This window comes from Mustela erminea, chromosome 5 (genome assembly GCF_009829155.1).
Source record: "Mustela erminea isolate mMusErm1 chromosome 5, mMusErm1.Pri, whole genome shotgun sequence".
NCBI lineage: Eukaryota > Metazoa > Chordata > Mammalia > Carnivora > Mustelidae > Mustela > Mustela erminea.
The window spans coordinates 74959597-74974328 of record NC_045618.1 but is presented as its reverse complement, the minus strand read 5'-3'; the positions used below and the strand labels follow the sequence as shown (position 1 = coordinate 74974328).

At 44.5% G+C, this 14732-nt stretch overlaps 2 protein-coding genes across 7 annotated transcripts in view; one reads left to right on the top strand and one right to left on the bottom strand.

Moving 5' to 3' along the window:
• The first annotated feature begins 55 nt into the window (after positions 1–55).
• Positions 56–14732, top strand: part of HOMEZ (homeobox and leucine zipper encoding) — an 18794-nt gene continuing 4117 nt past the window's right edge. The window contains exons 1-3 of one of the 4 annotated variants that reach the window (XM_032343834.1): positions 5018–5252; positions 10608–12232; positions 12528–13010. In XM_032343834.1, the coding sequence (XP_032199725.1) occupies positions 5213–5252; positions 10608–12208 (1641 nt within the window). In that variant the 5' untranslated portion in view covers positions 5018–5212 and the 3' untranslated portion in view covers positions 12209–12232; positions 12528–13010. Of the gene's footprint in view, positions 197–5017; positions 5253–10607; positions 13011–14732 lie in introns of those variants that run through there. The other 3 variants (XM_032343835.1, XR_004285850.1, XM_032343832.1) reach the window with 3 other exon arrangements.
• Positions 14110–14732, bottom strand: part of RNF212B (ring finger protein 212B) — a 24054-nt gene continuing 23431 nt past the window's right edge. For all 3 annotated transcript variants that reach the window (XM_032343836.1, XM_032343837.1, XM_032343838.1), the window contains one exon: positions 14110–14690. In XM_032343836.1, the coding sequence (XP_032199727.1) occupies positions 14625–14690 (66 nt within the window). In that variant the 3' untranslated portion in view covers positions 14110–14624. The remainder of the gene's footprint in view (positions 14691–14732) is intronic.

Here is a 14732-nt window from a genome sequence, read left to right as displayed (position 1 = left end):
TTAACCCACTGAGCCACCCAGGTGCCCTCTAGACAGTGTTTCTAATAGGGAAGCCTAGCCTGAGAATAATCAGATGCCTCCTCATTACATCATAATTGCCAAGTTGTGATGTCATGGTAGAGCACCCACACTTACATTGTGAAACTAGATATGCTGAAGGGTAGAGTCAGCATGAGGAGCAGACACCCAAAGAGAGGTAAGCGGGGCTTCCCAGGGTTCTTCTCCGTGGCTTACTGCCTAAGGTCCCTTTGTAGCCGAAATGACTTTCCAGGCCTCTCGCACCTTAGTTTAGTGCTAGGTCTGTCTGAAATCCTTCTTCCACAAACTCCACTGCAGCTTTTGCTATCCCAAATCTTCAATATTTGCAGTTCTGATTGGTCAGCCCTCAGCTTTTGTATTTCTTAGGAGACAGGGCATAGAATGGTGAGGCATGGTTCTCCTAAGTGAGGCAGAAACTCACCATATCCATTTGGCTTGTCCCAGGTAGATCCAAGTTTTGAAGTGCCTGAAATACAACTTTTGGAGCCTTTTTTTTTTTTTAAAGGTTTTATTTATTTATTTGACAGACATAGATCACAAGTAGACAGAGAGGCAGGCAGAGAGAGAGAGAGGAAGGGAAGCAGGCTCTCCACTGAGCAGAGAGCCCGATGCGGGGCTCCATCCCAGGACCCTGAGATCATGACCTGAGCCGAAGGCAGAGGTTAACCCACTGAGCCACCCAGGCACCCCCTTTTGGAGCCTTTTAAAAGAAAAATAAATACATTAGGCACTAAAGTGAAAACTTTAAAATGAAAAAGATAAATTAAAATTTTTAAGGAGCTGACACCACAATATTAAAAAAAAAAAAATCAAGGGCCCCTGGGTGGCTCAGTGGGTTAAAGTCTCTGCCTTCATCTTAGGTCATGATCCCAGAGTCCTGGGATCGAGCCCACATCGGGCTCTCTGCTTAGCAGGGAGCCTTCTTCCCCCTCCCTCTCTCTCTCTGCCTGCCTCTCTTCCTACTTGTGATCTATGCCTGTCAAATATAATAATAATAATAATAATTTAAAAAATCAAGAAAAATAACAAATTTTAGAAATTACCTACTTGACTAGCATTTTTTTTTTTTTTTACAATTTTGTTTTTGGGTGCATGCTCCTTGATAGATTTTTCATATTGTTTATTATAATGTTTTCTATAAGAAGTACAGAAAAGTAATTTAGTTTTCTACATGATTTTTTTAAAAAGATTTTATTTATTTATTTGACAGACACAGAGATCACAAGTAGGCAGAGAGGCAGGCAGAGAGAGACAAGAGACGAGGAAGCAGGCTCCCCACTGAGCAGAGAGCCCGATGCAGGGCTTGATTCCAGGACTCTGGGATCGTGACCCAAGTCGAAGGCAGAAGCCTTAACCCACTGAGCCACCCAGGTGCCCCTACATGATTGCTTTTTTAAAAAATTCTTAGTGATTTTTTTAAAAGATTTTATTTATTTATTTGACAGAGAGAGATCACAAGTAGGCAGAGAGGCAGGCAGAGAGAGAGAGAGGAGGAAGCAGGCTTCCTGCTGAGCAGAGAGCCCGATGTGGGACTCGATCCCAGTACCCTGAGATCATGACCTGAGCCGAAGGCAGCGGCTTAACCCACTGAGCCACCCAGGCGCCCAAAAAAATCCTTAGTGATTTAGAAAATTTTCACCTTCACACTTTTATAAGTGATAATGTTACATGATTTTTTTAGATTTTTGTCAAACCTGAAAAAAAACACCAAGTTTCTTTGATACATGTGTAAAATTTCAGAGCATTACAAATTTGGAATGACTAATATACTCTGGATTGTTGACATTAGGATTGTATCTGTATTAGTCTGCTAGAGCTGCCATACAAAATACAACCCACTGGGTGGCTTAAAATGAAATTCTCTCTCAGTTGTGGAGGGTAGAAGACTGAGATCAACATATCCACAGGGTTTACTTAATTCTGAGGTTCCTTTCCTTAGAGTCATCTTCTCCCTATGTCTTCCCATGGTCTTTTCTATGTTCATGTCTGTGTCCAAATTTCCTACTATAAAGATACCAAATCATATTGGATTAGGACTCACCCTGAAGACCTCATTTTTTTAAAGATTTTATTTATTTGTCAGAGAAAGAGAGCAAAGGCAGGCAGAGTGGCAAGCAGAGGCAGAGGGAGAAGCAGCCTCCCTGCCGAGCAAGGAGCCTGATGTGGGACTCCACCCCAGGATCCTGGGATTATGACCTGAGCCAAAGGCAGCCACTTAACTGACTGAGCCACCCAGGCCTCCCTGAAGACCTCATTTTAACGTCATCACTTCTTTATAGAGCTTATTTCCAGATACAGTTATATTCTAAGGTATCCGGAGTTAGGATTTTATCATATGAATGGGGGGGGTGATGGACGACATAGTTCAGCCCCTAATGCCATACTGGCTATTAAAGTATTTACAGAAATTACAGCAAACCACAGTCATATACCTACCTATTCAACCCAAACTAAATGTATCCCCAACTCCATTTCTCTAGCCAATTTCAAAATACCCATGGCCTTTCCACTGCCACCTGACAGAAGGAGAAATAATGGAGGGGAAATCAGAAAGGAAAGAGACATCAATCTTAGCCAGTTTCGGTTTAAATATTTTTTTTTCAAATTTTACAAAAAGCCATAACCACATTAACACACCCTGGAGCTTCTCCAGTGCTTTGGAAGAGGTCTGTGCAAGAAGTGACTTTGAAACTTAAGTTTCCTTAGGTATATGGTAAATGTGCCTCTGGTTAATCCTACTTATATCTAAGCCATGCAAAGGAAGAGAGAATTTTCACCAAAGATGAATTTCACCAAAAGATGATTAACATCTCTACATTGAGGATGACAAGTCCTCATTCTTTCAGCACTAGTCCCTGGAAAAGCTGAGAAGTTTTGTTGTCTTGCTAGAGGTAGGGGCCGTCCCTTCTCTGATATTGTCAGCCTGCATCTATTCCTCTCTTCCAATCCCCATCCTAGTCCACTCCATCTTCTAAAGCTTTAGGGTGAAACCCACATAAGAGGGAGGCTTCACAGGGCACCTGGGTGACTCAGTCAGTTAAGGGTCTGCCTTGGGCTCAGGTCATGATCCCAGGATCCTGGGATGGAGGCCCACATCAGGCTCCCTGCTGAGTAGGGAGCCTGCTTTTCCCTCTGTCCCTCCCCCTGCTTGTGCATACTCTCTCTCTCTCTCTCTCTCAAATAAGATCTTAAAAAAAAAAGAGGGAAGCTTAGCACGCACTCTATAAAAGGGGTAGATAAGTTTCTTCTTTCCTTTAATTTCCCCTCTCCTAAACCTGTCTTTAATTCTGCTTCCTACTCCCGAGTCTCAGGAGTGAGTGTCTTAATGAGACAAGAAAGGTGGCAGAAAAGGTCCACCTTTCTTATTTCCAAAAGCTGGTGATCAGTGTTGCCCAGGGTGCCTAACTGATCCTCCTATAGAGGGGCAGGCACTAGGTTCTCGCAGACATTGACTGGCTTTCCAGCCAGATTAATCATGATTTCTTCCCAATCAACCCAGTCTTGTTATTTGTTTGGATTATGAGAGAACAACTCCACTGAAAACTGAGGGCTGCTGCTGCCTAAAATATTTCACTTTTTCTTTAATCGTATACAAATTATTGGGGCATGGTAATAGTCATGATTTAAGACAAAGTCTGTTATGTACTACGAGCCCTAGCTTAAACCCTGAGGGATCAGAAGTTTCCAACTCTAAAGCTGAGTATATATATCTTCCCTTGGTTTACACCTATGTTTTGCTGATGTTTTTGCTGGATACTAGTTTGAATATTGTAGGGCTGGCTCTTAGGAGGTTGAAATTTTTACTGAATGTAATGGGGCTGGGAGGAGGGCAGGTGAAAATATAGGCATAATTAACATGAGGCTCAGTGCTGAAGTTGAAAACCATTTCTGATGTCTGACAATCATGAAAGTGCTCTAGACCTTAAATTGGAGCAATAAAGAATCCATAGCAGGCATTGGTTTGGTGGCTAGTATATGGGAGGGGTGATGTCTGTGGGATACAGAACAAAGTCTGAAATTGTTTCATAAATTATTGTAGTTGTGTATACTATTAAGTGACCTAAAGGCAAAAAGAGGCTTTTTCAAAGATTAGCATATAAGAACAAAAGAATCACTTCAGAAAGTACTGTGTCCAAGTTTTTGTTTAAAGACCGAGAATCCTAAATATACAAGCTTTGGCCCAAATTCCAAATATATTAACTTTTGTCCACAACTTTTGTGACTACTCTGGTGAAAAGTCCCATTTTGTTGCCATCTTTTTCTTGACAGCGAAAATCAAGGTCCTCAAATCTATGAGGCAGGTCCTCCTCACTGGGACAGAGAGGTGGGCCTAGGGGTCGGATTGTCTGGGGGGGGGTCCCCAAACAGGTGCCTACTTCCGGCACTCAGTCCGTGGGAACACCTGTGCAGCGTTCTGAAGGGGCCGGGCTGCTGGGATCCTCGTCTTTCAGGCTGCAAGACATTTGATCCATCTGGAGAACAAGTTCCCGGTTGCTCTGGGCGCTTCGTTTACAGCGACGCTGCTGACTGCCCTCGGCTGGGCAGGCGCGGCTCCGCTCTGGTTCTACTCGCGTGTAAGGCTGACAAGGGGATGCTGAAAAAAGTCTTCCTTCAGGAGGAACAAATGGGGAGTAGTTGCAAGTTAGTCTTGGACAACTGAACAAACTCCTGTGAATTCCTTGGGGCAATTCCGGGAGGACCAGGGCTCAGCGTACTCCGAAGGTCCCGCGCGGAAAGGTCGAAAGCGGGGGGAGGGGGAGGAGGGGGGGAGAGGAGGTACCATTCACAGCACCCTGGCCCTGGGGGACATCTTCCCTGACCCAAGCAGCCAATAGCCACCCCGGCTGAGGCCCTCCCAGCCAATAACCGACTTCAGCCGAGACTCACGCAGCCAATGGCCGGCCCAGTGCGTTCCGCCGGTGCCTGCCTGCCTACTTCCACCAATCGGGACACGGGCCACCTTGGCACCGCCCCTGGAGCTCGCCCCACCCATTCGCCCCGCCTCCAACTCGTTCGACCAGGGTTGGGCTATACGGGCGCGCTCTCGGGGACAGGGGGGGCAGTCCCGGTCCCGGCCCTCCGCGCGGGTGGGCTTGGAGCAGGCCGCACCGGGCGGGAACCCCACTCCCACCCCGGAGGCCCCCTGCCCTTTCTCCCCCTTTCCCCCCGGCCCATGGTGCGAGGCTGGGAGCCGCCGCCCGGGCCGGACCGTGGTGAGTGATCCCCAGCCCCTTCGACTACCCCTCCCAGCCCCTGTACGATCTCCGACCTCCGGAGCCCCATCCCCGCGCTGTGGAGGGGGGGTGGTGGTTGGAGAATTCTAGGCTCGAAGTCGCCCAGTTCTCTCTCCTTTCTCCTCTGGACTTTTCGGTTCCCTGTTGTAACTGGGGGAGGGTGAGTGGGTGTGTAGGGAGGAGGGGAAGGCTGGGTTGGGACGTCCCCCCCGCGAGGGGAGGATTGAGATTCGGCTGCTCCCTGGGGCTCATCGCCCCAAGTGCAGCAACTTTTTGTTCTCTGACCCAGTTTGGAGCCTTATAGACTGCCTGCGAAATGGAGGATAGGAGAAACGTTTCTTTCCCAGGCCTCTCCTCCTCCCCCCACGACTACCTCCTGGCGACCTCAACACACGTACAGAAACCTGGTCTTACTTCTGGGAAGCGATGGTATTTGGGAATGAAAGGTTTGGGAGAAACTGCGCCTTCTGACCCCCTACCCAACCATACTCAGAAAACAAACCAAAAAAGTGAGAACCCGAGTTCTCAGAGGTTCCTGGTTTTGTGTCCTAATCTGAGACTTCTAAACTGAAAGACTCAAGCTGAGACCTGTTTGGTAATGTGGGCCCAGATCAGGAGATCTTTTATCGTATGAACCTCCTCACCATACATTTGAAGCCCTTTTATATTATATGAGTAGGACAGGTAAATTGCAATGATTGAAAAAACAAGCCAGTTAAACTTGGGAATTTTTTAAATGATGCATACATCTCTTAAGCATTGTCATTAAAAGTATGTTCATTGCACCAATCTTCTGGGGTAGTGTCCAGGCGTTTTCTTTTGTGTAAGTCTGCTGATTGGAGTTCCCAGTTGTCTTTCCATATAAACTACACAAGCGAATTTCAAATCTGGCTGCACCCTGAGAACTTTTTAAAGTACTGATGCCTGGGCCCGAGTCCAGACTAATTTAAGTCAAAATACGAAGGAGGGTTCCCTGGTTTAAATTTCCCAGGTAATTCTAATGTGCCACTGCCTCTGATGTATGATTTCAAGGGTTTTTTTGTTTTGTTTTATTTACTTTTAAAAAGATTTTATTTATTTGACAGAGATCATGAGTAGGCAGAGAGGCAGGCAGAGAGAGAGGGGGAAGCAGGCTTCCTGTTGAGCAGAGAGCCTGATGTGCAGCTCGATCCTGGGATCATGACCTGAGCTGAAGGCAAAGGCTTTAACGCACTGAGCCACCCAGGCGCCCCGGTTTTGTTTTGTTTTAATGCAGTGAGAATTTAAACACTTTTGGAGCAATCTGAATGCAGAAAACGTTTGAGATTTTTAAGTCCCCTGCCCCTCTAATCTTTTACAGTTCCCTGCTACTCCCAATTCAACAACTGTACAACACCTTAACATTTGACTTTGTTTTCATAGAAACAGTTTTTAGCGCACTAATTTTTCATAGGTTTATGTGATATTTAATTACATTATTATATAAATAAAGAAAAAACAGGCATAAACAGGTTGGGAATCACCCGCAACTGGTCCAGGCTCATAGGGCAGGTGAAGGAAACAGATGATTTTGGCACACTAGAGAGTAGCCTACCATCCTCTAGTACATGGCACACTGTGGGTGTTGGTCATATAACCCAGTGGATCAGTTAAATCACGCTCCTGGCCCAGTTGAACACCTCTCCCTTCCATTCTCTCCAATTAATATCACCAATATCCAGTCCCTTTTAGACTTAAATTCTCTTGAGTATTCCATCCACTCTTTCCATTCATTCACATCAAGCAGTATGTTCCTCTTTAAGCAATTACCATCACTCCTTTTTTTTTTTTTTTTATTAAGTTGGAAGGCCATAAGGCAGAGGTTCTTAAATTGGGCTTCTAGGCAGCCAGTGAATCCTTTGAGATTATATATATAATGTAGTTTGGATGTTTGGATGTTTATGGTGGGGGTAGTCATAACTTTCTGAGTGGTCCATACCTTTATCCGATTATCAGAGAAGTTCATGACCCAAAAAAGTTGAGAAGCACGTAGGTTGAATACCACTGAAAATTCTTTTAAGGCCCTTAAAACTGTATCACCAAGACACATTTCAGGCAGTACTCCAATTCTTCTCTGAATAAAGATACAGGGTAATTTTGCAGGATCATTAGTTTCTCATTTGAACAGTCTCCTGCTTTATCCATAAGTCTAGAATCAACCCTAAAGTTGTGAACACCTCTTTTTCCTAGGATTGTATGTACACCCAAACTGGAAGTTTTAAGTTAGTCCATTCTTTACTGCCATCTGTCCACAGGTATGGAAAGCCCAAAGGGAACGAAGGGTGTTATCCTCTGTATATGTTTTTCTCATAATATTTTTTACTAGCTATTTGAAGGAGTGGTAGGGCATATATATTTAATAAGGATACAAATTTAGTAATTATTCAGAATTGGTAATCCCATCATCACTACCATCTCTGCCCATAGGAGTCTTTATTTCTCCAGTTTTGATTCCCTTCTTTTTCTACCCTTTCCAAATGGAGGTATAAGAACACAAGGCACTGTGGTGTCTTCATTGTGGTTTTGATTAATGTGGGGTCTATTCTCCTTGTTATAGTTCTCATAAGCCTCTCTCTGGTTGTAATTTCTTCCTGTGTCAAAGCCACATTCTTCCAGGGAGATACCAGGTAGCTAGCTGTAAAGCTAGCTGTGCCTTGATTTAAGCCACTACTCTACATCAGGAAATCTTCCACAGTTTGTTTTGTGTAATTGGAAAACTGGATGTATGCAGTACCCCAAATACGGTATTTGCATTATGTATGTTATACTGAAACATCAAACTGATACCATGAGAATCTGGAGGATAGCAAACCACATGAATGAAAACAAAATGCTTCCTTGTAAGGCTTATAGCTGTACCTGCCTTATTTCCTGTCTGGCAGTCTTCATCCTTAAGCTGGACTGCTTTATTCCTTGGGCCACAGTTTTCTCTTATCTAAAGTATAATTGTGAACTTAAAAAACAGACACAAATAAGGTTAAGTAGATGTCAAGTGCTGCAATCATAAAGTATTCTCCGGCTTAGCTTTGGCGGTGGGCCACAATGTCTGAATGGTGGTTTAGCACCCATCTGTGTAAGCAGTTGCTCACAGGCCACTCAGGTGTGTCTGGGATGAACCTGGAGGGTAAAGGTAGAGGTAGTACTGCATTGGCAATTCATCTGGCAATCAAAAAGGATTTATACCCAAGATACAGATTCAGTTCTCCTAAAGCTGTGATTTTCATACTTTTTTTTAAAGCAGCATAATCCATTCTGGAATGATATCCAACTCCCAAAATGTAAAGAGCATAAAATCATGGATATCCTGGTTTTTTCCACTGCTCATTAGAATTAGGACCCTGAAAAAAGAGATGGCAAACAATGATTTTAAAGAATGCAGTCTTTGCTTCACTTCCCTCCGTGTCTAGGAAGAGAATGGCATTCCCTTATATCAGAATCGCCCTGTGAGGCTGAAGTAATGAGAAAAGCTGCCATTTATTGAGCCTTTACTCTGTTCTAGGCATCACATCAACTGCATTTTTTTCATTTAGCCATAAACTTGGAGGAAGGTGCTGTTTCGACCGCCTTTCTTTCTGAGGGGAAACTAAGGCTTTGTGAGATTAAATAATTTGCCCAAGGACAGGCAACACTCTAGGAAGGAGTGGAGCTGCAGTTAATCTCAAATCTGCCTCACCCCAGACCTGCACACCAACAGCTGTGTTAGGTCTTGCCTAGCACATAGTAGGTTCCTGATAAAAATATATAGCTTTATAGACATGCAGCACTGTGCATTTTTTACACATGAAGAAACTAAAGCTCCTTTAAGTTCAGTAGCTTGCCCAAGATCATATAGCTGGTAAGTAGCAGAACTGGGATTCAGACTGCAGGTTGGCCTTAGTCAGGGATCCCATTTCTACCCACTGTGCCATGCTGCCTCCATTTACCCTCTTCAGGTTCTCTTCAAGCTGTACAGCCTTTAGGATCTGCATGGCCTTCAGTTCAATAGATGAGATTGTTAAAAGGAAATGGAGACTCATTAAAATGCTTCCATATTTTTCTAATCGTCATATAAAATCCCTTGATACCACTGTGTACTATAACGTCCTGGACTTGAGATTCTTCTCGGTTCATCATGTTTACCTAGGAATCCTGTCCCATCCTTAACATATCAGAGGTAAATATTTATAAACTCAGATGGGATTCCTCTAACAGTAAAGGGTGGCAGATGTGTTAAAGAGTTTCTAATGCCCATCCAGGGAGCTGAGTTAAAACCTGGTCAACAGAACTTTCTGGGAAATAACCTGAGCAGGTATTTCAGGCATGATGCAGGATCAGGAGCTCTCCCTGCAGCCCCCACACCCACAGCCCTGGGAGCAGTGGTGCTGCTGGGGAGCCTGCAGGACCTGGCTTCCATTCACAGTGCATCTGCCCACCTGGCCCTGAGAAGAAAGCTGGGCTGCAGAGATAAGACTGGCAGGGCTTCGGCCCTGTGTGGAGGGGCTGTTACAGTCTGAGGGAGCTCTCCAGGCTCCCCAGAGAGAGACTGAGCTGTAGGAAGAGACAAAGGCTTGGGGGAGGGGCTAACCTTTGTTCTGAGGATGACTTGGTGGAAACAATTCCCTCTACCCCCACAGGACCCCAAAACCCAGGAGGAGTAAGCCCCACTTATCCCAGATATCTGACCTGTGTCTTATCCTACAGAGAGAAAATAAAACGGGTTTGGTTTTAGGGCTTAAAGGCACTATCATTGCCCTCCCTGAAGGACTCCATCACCAAAAAGGGAAGAGGAAAGGGGGCTGGGGGCTGGGCAGTGGAACAGTGCTGTCCTGCCTTCTAGCTCCTCTCTTGTATTTCCCACCTGTCTCGACATTCTGGAGGTAATCATAAATTGCCAGGAGTTAAAGCAATTTGCATTAGTTCTGAGATTACTGCACTTCATGTTTTTGTGGTTGAGATTTCATTTTGTGACTCCTGTTCCATGGACTTAGAGGATGAAGTGAGTTTGAATTAGAAAAACTAAGGCAACATAAGGATGAGTTTTCTTCCTTAATCTCTAAAGACAGATTTTTGTCCTGGTGATAGTATTCACTAGTCATGTGACTTGGGGTAATTTAACTTCTGTGGACTTTGGTTTTTCCATACATACAACAGGAATTTTAACAGGGTCATAAAATTAGGAAAATTAAATGAGAAACTACTAAAGCACTTTAAAAGCAATCCAACATGGTACACATAGATAGTTGATTGTATTGGAGTCCAGCATTTTGTTTGGCAGAAATTGAGCAATAGGCTGAAAGAGGAGCCCCAGTGATTGAGCTGTTTCTCTTCTTATTACAGCTATCTCTGAAGGGCACAAATCAGAAAGCACCATGCCTCCTAATAAAGAGGCCAGCAGTCTTAATAGCTCCCCAGCGGGGCTCATCTGCCTGCCTCCAATCTCCGAGGAGCTACAACTTGTGTGGACCCAAGCAGCCCAGACCAGTGAGCTGGATGGCAATGAACACTTGCTACAAACCTTCAGCTACTTTCCCTATCCCAGTCTAGCAGACATTGCCCTTCTCTGCTTACGCTATGGGCTGCAGATGGAGAAAGTCAAGACTTGGTTCATGGCCCAGCGCCTCCGCTGTGGCATTAGCTGGTCATCTGAAGAAATAGAAGAGACTCGAGCCCGAGTGGTCTATCATCGGGACCAGCTCCATTTCAAATCCCTTCTCTCTTTTACTCATCATGCAGGGCGGCCCCCAGAGGAGGTGCCTCCTCCATTGCCACCTCCAGAACAAATGGGTCTTGGAATAGTACCCCTGACTCTTAGTGAGCCCACCCAAATGAAAGGCTTGAAGGTAGAACCTGAGGAGTCCTCAGAGCTGCTGAGTCACCAGAAAGCAAAGGAACCCCTGATGGCACCTGGCAGTGGGGCATTCCCCCACCAATCAGATTTTTGGCAGGATCTTCAAAGTGGTGGCTTCTCTAAGGAGCAGGCAGGCAGGGGTCCCCACCAGTCACATGGCCTAGGTTCTGCTTCCTGGAACCACTCCACAGCTGTCCATCCGCCACATGCTCGGGATAAGCCCCCACCAATCTCACTACTTGCTAGTAGTTGTAAGCAGGAGTCAACATCTAATATGACTCCTTCCTCTCCCTCTACCTCTTCTTCCACTTTCCCTGTACTGGCTAATGGAGCTTCTGCCACCTCTAAACCCCTCCAGTCACTAGGCTGTATCTCACAGCCACTGTCACCCAGTGAACAGGCACTGCCCCCACATCTGGAGCCAGCTTGGCCCCAGGGGCTAAGACATAATTCAGTACCAGGTAGGGTTGGCCCTGCAGAGTACCTTTCCCCAGATATGCAACGCCAGCGAAAGACCAAGCGCAAAACCAAAGAGCAGCTGGCTATCCTCAAATCTTTTTTTTTACAGTGCCAGTGGGCACGGCGTGAGGATTACCATAAATTAGAACAGATCACTGGTTTACCTCGACCTGAGATCATTCAGTGGTTTGGTGACACACGCTATGCCTTGAAGCATGGGCAACTAAAATGGTTTCGGGACAATGCAGTACCTGGTGCCTCTAGTTTCCAGGACCCAGCAATTCCCACACCCCCACCTTCAACCCGCTCCTTGAATGAATGGGCTGAGACACCACCTCTGCCAAACCCCCCACCGCCACCGGATATACGACCCTTGGAGAGGTACTGGGCAGCCCATCAACAGCTACGGGAAAGTGATATCCCTCAACTGAGTCAGGCATCAAGGCTTAGCACCCAGCAGGTACTGGATTGGTTTGACTCTCGATTACCTGAGCCAGCTGAGGTGGTGGTTTGTCTAGATGAAGAGGAAGAAGAGGAGGAGGAAGAACTGCCAGAAGATGACGAGGATGAAGAGGAGGAGGAGGAGGAAGAGGAGGAGGAGGATGATGACGATGTGATCATACAGGACTGAGTCGGGGGGACTAGGGGAGGGAAGGTCTGTTACTAAAAGATGAACCAACTTAGTAACTGTTTAAACAAAGAAACCACATTTTTTTAAATTACTTTGTGGCAAAGAACTGAAAAGCTTTGTGTTCTTGAGGTTGGGGGATTGGGGATGTAGTGAGGGTGGACCAGAGAGGATGACCATAGGATCTAAAGAGAGGTGGGGATTGGATGAACAGAAATCAGTCCTCTCGTCTCAGTGAAGAGTGCGCTAAGGATCTGGTCCAAACCATGGGCTGGGAGAAGGCTTTTTTGCTCTCTTCATGTCTGCTGTTCTTTTCCCTTAGTGTGCAATGGAAAGCCCAGACCTTGGCCATACATCTATAGGAGGACTGGAAAAGAAGAGTAAAGAATTTTGATTCAATTGATGATTCCAGTGCAGACCCCAGTCCCACCATTTTCCCTGGAATGTAAGGCTGCCTCACACCCCTTTTCTGAGCACAAGTCCATGTATAATACAGCTAAGAGTCTTAGTATGTCCCAGTCTCATCACTAGTCTTTCCTTAATGCACACCAACGTGACTATATGGTTTACCTTCCTTGTTACTGAGTTGCACAGGTAGCAGAATGTTTTCATTTCTGATACTGGGACCACTTTTGCCTTGTACTTTTTTTTTTTTTTTTTAATCTTTTCCCAAAGTCCCTATTTTGTTCACTATTTGTCTCAGGGTAAATCTTCCCCATGGAGCTTGTGAAAAGTTTAATAATTGGGTGGAGAATAATTTAGACTGGATATTTATTGGATGTGGGAATTAGGGGAAATGTCCTTTAAAAAAGTAGAATTAGGTTACAGAGGAATAGAGGAGAGGGATGGTTTCTACTGTTCAGAAGGTGGGTGCAGGTAGGTTCCAGGTTTGGTTTTACAAACCTGAAACTCCCTCCTGCCTAACTTGACAGAGACTAATATTTCATCTTTTTTGGTGTTGGTTCAATTTATGTCTGTAATTGAGACTTTCCTCTTTTTATAGGATCTGTCTTGGGGACAGAGGGACCCAGGTTGTTAACTTAATTGATTATTGATGTTTTAGAATGGTTTCCATCAGATGGAGTCAGATATAAAGATTTCAATGGGTTAACCATCTAGAAATAAGAGTGGATGCCCCAAATTGCTAGAATAATAATAAAAGGCCACAAATAAAATTGTTTATCTCTCCTCCACTTTGCCACTTCTATGGTTTAGAGATTAATGGAGCCAAATCCATTAACATTCTGATTTAGTATACTTTTTTCTTGTTGTTGTTGTTTTTAACAGCAGGATATATTGAGGTAGATTAAGAAAACAAAACCTGGGTCACCTGGGTGGCTCAGTCAGTTAAGCACCCTACTCATGGTTTTTGGCTTAAGTTATGATCTCATGGGTCATGAGATCAGGCTCCACGCTCAGTGCTAAATGAAGCCTCTGTGTGAGGATTCTCTCCCTCTGTCTCTTCTCCCATTTGCATGCACACATGCACTCTCTAAAATAAATAAATACATCTTTAAAAAAAATTAAAGGAACAAAAACTTTGAATGGCAGTGTATTAGCATCTATCACTGCGCAGATTTGTCTCCTGTACCTGCTACAGCACAGGCTCTTGCCCAGAAGAGGTGTCTAGAAATGCCTTTAAAAATAAATTCAGAGTTCCAGAAAGAGGAGGGAATCCTACTCTTTCAGGGTCATTTCCAGGACCTAATTTATTTCTGGCAGATGTCTGCTATCTTTACACTTTTTCAATATTTTTGCTTATGGTCTCCCTGCCAGTGGCTGACTCATTTAATTTCTCATTTCTATTTAGTACCCAAAGAAGAATACAGGTTTCATCTAAGTTGTGGTGGTCTTTGTCCATTCCACCATTCAGAGCTTGTAATATAAAACCAAAAGAGTTGCAATAACAATAAAAGGACACCTTTATTTTACCTATATACTTTAGTAAGCTGAAAGTCTGGGTCTCAAAGGAAAATCAACATAATTAACTAGGCATAGAGGAAACAATAGGCAACAAAAGTATAATAAATTAGGACAAGGAACAGAGTTATTGCTTATTAACACTGGCAATGGAAGAATATACCCAAAGCTAAAACAGTGAAATATAGAAATAAACCATACTTAATGAGTATATTACCTCTCACACCCAATGATGCCAAGAATTGTTTTTACAACCTTTAAGTTGCAGGAAATGAGAGAGCTACTTGAGTGTGGGAGAGATCTAAACATCTTCCTGTAGTACTAGCCTTATATAATGCCTGACCATTTTCCTAGGAGGTAACAGAGGATGTATATCATAAAAGTCAAGAGAGTGAAACCAGGAAACAAGGCAGGGAGACATTTTCCAAGGCACTTAATGGGCATTGGATGCTATAGGCCTTCTTTAAGCAACATGTTTAGATCAGACCTTGAAGACGATCTATCTGGAAGTAGTCCATGCTTCTCTTGACCTGGCTAATCCCATCTGTCTCTGTTCGTAGAGAGTCTGCAGCAGAGGGAAGGAAGGCAGATATGGGCATTTATAACA